Source organism: Trichechus manatus, unplaced genomic scaffold (assembly GCF_000243295.1).
Source record: "Trichechus manatus latirostris isolate Lorelei unplaced genomic scaffold, TriManLat1.0 scaffold00053, whole genome shotgun sequence".
Classification (NCBI taxonomy): Eukaryota; Metazoa; Chordata; class Mammalia; order Sirenia; family Trichechidae; genus Trichechus; species Trichechus manatus.
The window spans coordinates 15,922,666-15,930,983 of NW_004443989.1; the positions used below are offsets into that span (position 1 = coordinate 15,922,666).

Genomic DNA, 8,318 nt, shown 5'->3' on the forward strand with positions numbered 1-8,318 from the left:
CAAGAAAAAGTGGTGCCCTTGAGTCTTTAGAGCCAACAAAGTGGGGTGCTCATATTGCAGCTGCAAAACTCAGCTATCTACTCACCTTAAAGAATAGGGGCACGCTTTCCTTTCAGACTCTCAGAGGCAGCCGTCAGCCCCTGCCTGGCTCAGCACATGATTCCCTACAACAGCCGGGGTCCAGTGCCTGCATCAATCACCCATGCCTCTCTAGGACTAAGGGGGAGAGCATGCATCACACACTTGGTGAGTGACTGCCTAGACACCTGAGCTGAATCTACGTAGGAAAATTTAACGGATACCTGTGTGCACATACTTAGTTACAGAACTTTCTACCTGGTGACGGGACGTTAGTGACCCAAAGGTGTCAAAAAACAAACTAGTGGACATGAGCAGCCTATTTGGGCATATCAAAACAAAACAAAATAAGAAGCTAGGTCTCACTAAGCAAATACAAAAAAAAAATGTAATAAATTATTGATTGCTCAGAGACAACAGTCAATATCAAGTCACGTACAGAGGCAGTCCATGATAGCTTCACCAAACTCCCAGAATAAAGAATCAATAAATTCTCAGAAGGAAGAGAACTTCTTGGAATTTCCAGAGGCAGAATACAAAAGATTAATATACAGAACTCTTCTAGAAATAAGAAAGGAAATTCAACAGAATGCAGAAAAATCCAGGGAACATACAGGCACAGTAGTAGGGGAACATAAAAAAGTTATTCAAGTCCATAATGCCAAATTTAATAGGCTGCAAGAATCCATAAAGAGAAAGCAATCAGAAATCCAGAATATTAACAATAAAATTTCAGAATTAAACAACTCAATAGAAAGTCATAGGAGCAGAATTGAGGCAGTAGAAGTTAGAATTAGTGACATTAAAGATAAATCACTTGACGCCAACTTATTTGAGGAAAAATCAGATAAAAGAATTAAAAAGAATGAAGAAACTCTAAGAGTCATGTGGGACTCTATCAAGAGAAATAACCTACGAGTGATTGGAGTACCAGAATGAGGGGGGTGGGGGTAACAGAAAATACAGAGAAAATTGTTGAAAATTTTGTTGACAGAAAACTTCCCTGATATCGTGAAAGATGAGAAGATATCTATCCAAAATGCTCATCAAACCCCACATAAGGTAAATCCCAAAGAAAGTCACCAGGACATATTATAATCAAACTTACCAAAACCAAAGATAAAGAAAGAATTTCAAAAGCAGCTAGGGATAAAAGAAAAGTCATCTACAAGAGTCAGTTAGAATAAGCTCCGACTACTCAGCAGAAACCATGCAGGCTAGAAGGAAGTGGGATGACACATTTAAAGCCTTGAAGGAAAATAACAGTCAGCTAAGAGTTATATATCCAGCAAAACTGTCACTCAAATATGATGGTGAAATTAGGGCATTTCCAGGTAAACAGAAGTTCAGGGAATTTGCAAAAACCAAATCAAAATTACAAGAAATACTAAAGGGAGTCCTACGGTTAGATAATCAATAACACCAGCTAACAATGCAAGACTAGAACACAGGACAGAGCAACCAGATATTGACTCAGATACGGAAATTGAAAATACATCAAAGCTAAAACATTGAAAATAAGGAAACAGATATCAATATGTAAAAAAAAGATACTATTAAAACAAAAAAAGCGAGACTTAAAAAATGGAGACATTGATTTTCTATATGGAGGGGAAGTTAAGGCAATATAAAGCAATAAAAGACTGGTGTAAACTTAGGAAAATAGGGGTAAATATTAAGGTAACCACAAAGGAATCTAACAATCATGCAAATCAAAATAAAAAAGTAGAAAAACATAAAGATCCAGCAAACAAAATATCTACAACAAAGAAAAAGATGAAAAAAAATACATAAAGAAAAACGACTCACCACAGAAAATTGAGGAGAACAAAGAAACTGAGAACAACACAGAAAAAGACATATCAGGATGACAGCACTAAACTCATATCCATCAATAATTACAATGAATGTAAACGGGATTAATGCACCAATAAAGAGACGGAGAGTGGCAGATTGGATAAAAAAGCAATATCCATATTTATGCTGTCTACAAGAGATGCTCCTTAGACTTAAAGACACAAGCAGGCAAAAACTCAAAGGATGGAAAAGGTATATCAAACAAACAACACTCAAAAAACAGAAGTAGTGGCAATATTAATCTCTGATAAAATAGGCTTTAAAGTAGAATCCACCACAAAGAATAAGGAAGGGCACTACATAATGATTAAAGGGTCAATACACCAGGAGGACATAACTACAATAAATATTTATGCACCCAACAACAGGGCTCCAAAATACATGAAACAAACTCTAACAGCTCTAAAGAGAGAGATAGACAGCTCCACAATAGTAGTAGGCGACTTCAACATGCCACTCTCGGTGAAGGGCAGAACATCCAGAAAGAAGCTCAAAAAAGACACAGAAGAGCTAAATGCTACAATCAACAAACTTGATCTTATAGACATATACCGAACAGTCCACCCAACAGCAGCCAAGTATACTTTTTTTTCCAACGCACATGGAACATTCTCCAGAATAGACCACATATTAGGTCATAACGCAAGCCTTAACAAAATCCAAAATATTGAAATATTACAAAGCATCTTTTCTGACCGTAAAGCCATAAAAGTGGAAATCAACAACACCAAAAGCAAGGAAAAAAATTCATACACATGGAAACTGAAAATGTTGCTCAAAAACTACTGGGCTATATAAGAAATTAAGGATGGAATAAAGAAATTCATAGAATCAAATGAGAATGAAAACACATCCTACCAGAACCTTTGGTATACAACAAAAGCAGTGCTCAGAGGTCAGTTTATAGCAATAAATGCACACATCCAAAAAGAAGAAAGGGTCATAATCAAAGCATTAATCCTACAACTGGAACAAGCAGAAAGACAGCAGCAAAAGAAGCCCACAGGTGCCAGAAGAAAGGAAATTATAAGAACCAGAGCATAATTAAATGAAATAGAGAGTAGAAAAACAATTGAAAGAGTTAACATGTCCAAAAGCTGGTTCTTTGAAAAGACCAACAAAACTGATAAACCACTGGCCAAACTGACAAAAGAAAAACAGGAGAGGAAGCAGATAATCTGCATAAGAAATGAGATGGGTGATATCACAACAGGCCCAACTGAAATTAAAAGAATCATAACAGATTACTATGAAAAATTGTACTCTGACAAATTTGAAAACCTAGAGGAAATGCAAAAATTTCCAGAAACTCACGACCCACCTAGATTTACACAAACAGAGGCAGAACAGCTAAATAAACCCATAAGAAAAGAAGAGACTGAAAAGGTTATTAAAAAACTGCCAACAACAACAACAACAACAAAAAAGCCGGGCCCGGATGGCTTCAGTGGAGAATTCTACCAAACTTTCAGAGAAAAGATAACACCGCTTCAACTAAAGGCATTTCAGATCATAGAAAAGGGTGGAATACCCCCAAACTCATTCTAAGAAGTCAGCATAAACTGACAGCAAAACCAGTTAAAAACACCACCAGAAAAGAAAATTACAAACCAATATCCCTCATGATCATTGATGCGAAAATCCTCAACAAAATTTTAACCGAAAAATTCAGCAGCATATCAAAAACATAATTCACCATGACCAAGTTGGATTTATACCAGGTATGCAGGGATGGTTCAACATTAGGAAAACAAACAATGCAATCCATCACATAAATGAAGCAAAAGACAAGAACCACATGATCTTATCAATCGATGCAGAAAAGGCAATCAACAGAGTCCAACACCCATTCACGATAAACACTCTCAAAAAAATAAGAATAGAAGGGAAATTCCTCAATATAATTAAGGGCATTTATAAAAAACCAACAGCCAACATCATCTTGAATGGAGAGACTTTGAAATCATCCCACCCCTCTTGAGAACAGGAACCAGACTAGGATACCCTTTATCACCACTATTATTCAACACTGTGCTATAGGTCCTTGTCAGAGCAGTTAGACTAGAAAAAGAAATAATGGGCATCCAAATATGTAGGGAAGAAGTCAAAGTATCTCTATTTGAAGACTATATGATCTTATACACAGAAAACCCCAAAGAATCCACAAGACAACTACTGGAATTAGTAGATTTCAGCAAAGTTTCAGGATACAAGATAAACATACAAACATCAATAGGATTCCTTTACACCAATAAAGAGAACCTTGAAGAGGAAATTGCCATATCAATACCATTTACAATAGCTCCCAAAAAGATAAAATACTTAAGAAAATCTAACCAGAGATGTAAAAGATCTTTACAGAGAAAACTGCAAGACAGTACTTCAAGAAACTAAAAGGGACTTGCGTAAGTGGAAAAATATACCTTGCTCATGGATAGGTAGAATCAACATAGTGAAAATGTCAATTCTACCCAAAGCAATCAACAGATACGATGTGATCCCGATCCAAATTCCACCAGCATTTTTCAATGAGATGGAGAAACAAATCACCAACTTCATATGGAAAAGGAAGAGGCCCCAAATAAATAAAGCACTACCCAAGAAGAAGAGCAAAGTGGGAGGCCTTACACTACCTGATTTTAGGACCTATTATACTGCCAGGGTAGTCAAGACAGCCTGGTACTGGTACAACAACAGATACTTAGACCAATGGAACAGATTTGAGAATCCAGATATAAGCTCATCCACGTAGGAGCAGCTAATAGCTGACAAAAGCCCAAAGTCCGTTAATTGGGGAAAAGACAGTCTCTTTAACAAATGGTGCTGGCATAAATAGACATGCAAACAACTGAAACAAGACCCATATCTACACCATGTAGAAAAACTAACTCAAAATGGATCAAAGACTTAAATATAAAATCGAAAATGATAAAGATCATGGAAGAAACGACAGAGACAACGCTAGGTGCCCTAATACATGGCATAAACACAATACGAACCAGTAAGTAACAATGCGCAAACACCAGAAAAGAGACTATGGGAGCTCCTAAAAATCAAACACTTATGCTCATTAAAAGACTTCACCCAAAGAGTAAAAAGACGGCCTACAGACTGGGAAAAAATTTTTGGCCACAGCAAATCCGATCAGCGTTTAATCTCTAAACTCTACAAGATACTGCAAAACCTCAACATCAAAAAGACAAATAATCCAATTAGAAAACGGGCAAAAGATATGAACAGGCACTTCACCAAAGAAGATATTCAGGCGGCTAAGAGACACATGAAGAAATGCTCACGATCATTAGCCATTAGAGAATTGCAGATCAAAACTATGATGAGATATCATCTCACCACAACAAGGTTAGCTTTAATCCAGAAAACACAAACTAACAAATGCTGGAGAGGTTGTGGAGAGGCTGGAAAACTTATACAATGTTGGTGGGAATGTAAAACGGTACAACCACTTTGGAAATCGATTTGGCGCTTCCTTAAAAAGCTAGAAATAGGAGTACAATACAATCCAGCTATCCTACTCCTTGGAATATATGCTAGAGAAACAAGAGCCGTTACACGAATAGATATATGCACACCCATGTTCATTGCAGCACTGTTCACAATAGCAAAAAGATGGAAGCAACATAAGCGTCCTTCAATGGACGAATGGTTAAACAAACTATGGTACATCCACACTATGGAATATTATGCAATGATAAAGAACAATGATGAAGCTGTGAAACATCGTATAACATGATGGAAGCTGGGACTTACTATGCTGAGTGAATTTAGTCGGTCACAGGAGGACAAATCCTGTATAACACCACTATTATAAGAACTCAAGAAAAGGTTTAAACACAGAAGAAAACATTCTTTGATGGTCACGGCGGTGGTGAGGGAGGGTGAGGGTTATTCACTAACTAGATAGTAGATAAGAATCATCTTAGGTGAAGGGAAGGACAGCACACACTACAGGGGTAGTCAGCACAACTGGACTAAACCAAAGCTAAGAAGTTTCCTCAATACAATCAAATACTTTGAGAGACAGAGTAGCAGGGATGCGGGGTCTGGGGACCATGCTTTCAGGGGACATCTACGTAAATTGGCATAACAAAGCTTACTAAGAAAATGTTCTGTATCCTATTTTGTTGAGTGGCGTCTGGGGTCTTAAAAGCTTGCAAGTGGCCATCTAAGATGCATCAACTGGTCCCAAACACTTGGAGTAAAGGAGAATGGAGAACACCAAAGACACAAGGAAAGTATTTGCCCAAGAGACAGAATGGGCCACATAAAACAGAGACTTCATCAGCCTGAGACCAGATGAACTAGATGGTGCCCAGCTACCACCAATGAACATCCTGACAGAGAACACAACAGAGAGTTCCTGATGGAGCAGTAGAACGATGGGATGCAGAACTCAAATTCTAGTAAGAAGACCAGACTTAATGGTCTGACTGAGATTGGAGGCGCTCCGGAAAGCATGGCCCCTGGACTCTCTATCACCTCAGAACTAAAACAATTTCCGAGGCCAACTCTCCCGACAGGGATTGGACTGGACTGTGACACGTAAAGTGATATTTGTGAAGAATGTGCCTCTTAGTCAAGTAGATACAAGAGACGAAAGGGGCGGCTTCTGTCCAGAGGTGAGATGGGAAGGTAGAGAGAGTTAGGAGCTTGTTGAATGTTCATAAGGAATCAGGGGTGGAGGGGAGGAGTGTGCTTTCACAGAATGGGGTGAGCGGTTGGGGTCTCATAACAAGAAAAGTAAAAAACATATTCTGTGGGGGAGACTAACTTGAAATGTAAACTTCATTTTATTACAAGAATAAAAAAGAAAAAGACTGAACACAGGTGAGTCACCATGGAGTCTGTTTTGGGATGGATTTTCCTTGTTGCTATTTTGAAAAGTTATTTAATGGAGATCAAGAGACATTGAGTATGTGAGTGAGTATGAGTGAAACAATGACTATGTGTGATGATTTTCCTAGCCAAGATGCCTCTGTGTATGCAGATGTCCAGTCTGAGATGCAGCTGGTGGAGTTTGGGAGAAAACTTATAATATTTCTTCTTGTGCTTCCATGAGAAAGAAACCAAGGTCAACCAAATTGGAAAGCAAGAGGTAACACTATCTCTATTTGCTGATGATATGATAATGTATATAGAGAACCACAAAGATTGCAGAAGAAAACTACCAAAATGAATAGAAAGATTCAGCAGAGTAGCAGAATACAAAATCAACATTTAAAAAGCAGTTGGATTCCTATACATCAACAAAAAGAACTTCAGAACAGAAATCAGGAAAACAATACTATTTATAATAGCCCTAAAAAGATAAAATACGAATAACTCTAACAGGGACGTAAAAGTCCTATACAAAGAAAATTAAAAACACTACTGCAAGAAACCAAAAGAAATCTACATCAGTGGAATGTATAACATGCCCATGTATAGGAAGATTCAAAATTGTGAAAATGTCAATTCTATACAAAACTGTCTACAGATATAATGCAATCCAGATCCAAATACCAACACTATAACGAGATGGAAAAACTCATCGCCAACTTTATATGGAAAAGAAGGAGACCCCAGATAAGCAAAACATTATTGAAGAAAAAGAACAAAGTAGGAAGCCTCACACTACCTGATCTCAAAACCTACTATACAGCCATGATAGTAAAAACAACCGGGTACTGGTACAAGGACAGACGCATACACCACTGGAACAGAATCGAGAACCGAGATGTAAATTCATCTGCATATGGTCAGCTGATCTTCGGTAAAGGCCCAAAGTCCATTAAATGAGGAAAAAACAGTCTTTTTTAACAAATGGTGCTGACAATGCTGGACGTCAATCTGTAAAAAAATGAAACAAGACCCATCCTCACACCATAAACAAAAGATAACTCATAATGGATCAAAGACCTATGTATAAAACCTAAAAGTTAAACATAATGGATGAAAAAAATAGGGAAAATGCTAGGAGTCCTAATGCATGACATAAATTCAATACAAACCATAAGTAACAACGCACAAACACCAGAAGATGATCTAGATAACTGGGAGGCCCTGAAAATTAAACACTTATGTTCATAGAAAGACTTCACCTAAAGAGTGAAAAGAGAACCTACAGACTGGGGGTAAAATATTGGCTATGACATATCCAACAAGGGTCTCATCTCTAAAATCTATGGGAAACTTCAACATCTCAATAATAAAAGGGCATATAATCCAATTAAAAAATGGGCAAAGGATATGAACAGGCACTTCACAAAATAAGACATTCAGGCAGCTAACAGATACATGAGGAAATGCTCGCGATCACTAGCCATTAGAGAAATGCAAATCAAAACCACAATAAGATACCGTCTCACCCTGACATTACTGGCACT

At 37.6% G+C, this 8,318-nt stretch overlaps 1 gene segment (V, D, J or C); it reads left to right on the top strand.

The window, feature by feature from the left end:
- Positions 1–6,790: 6,790 nt before the first annotated feature.
- Positions 6,791–8,318, top strand: part of LOC101341408 (immunoglobulin heavy variable 3-64D-like) — a 5,228-nt gene continuing 3,700 nt past the window's right edge. Inside the window, 1 exon segment of the V gene segment in view lies at positions 6,791–6,836. Within this exon segment, the coding sequence occupies positions 6,791–6,836 (46 nt within the window).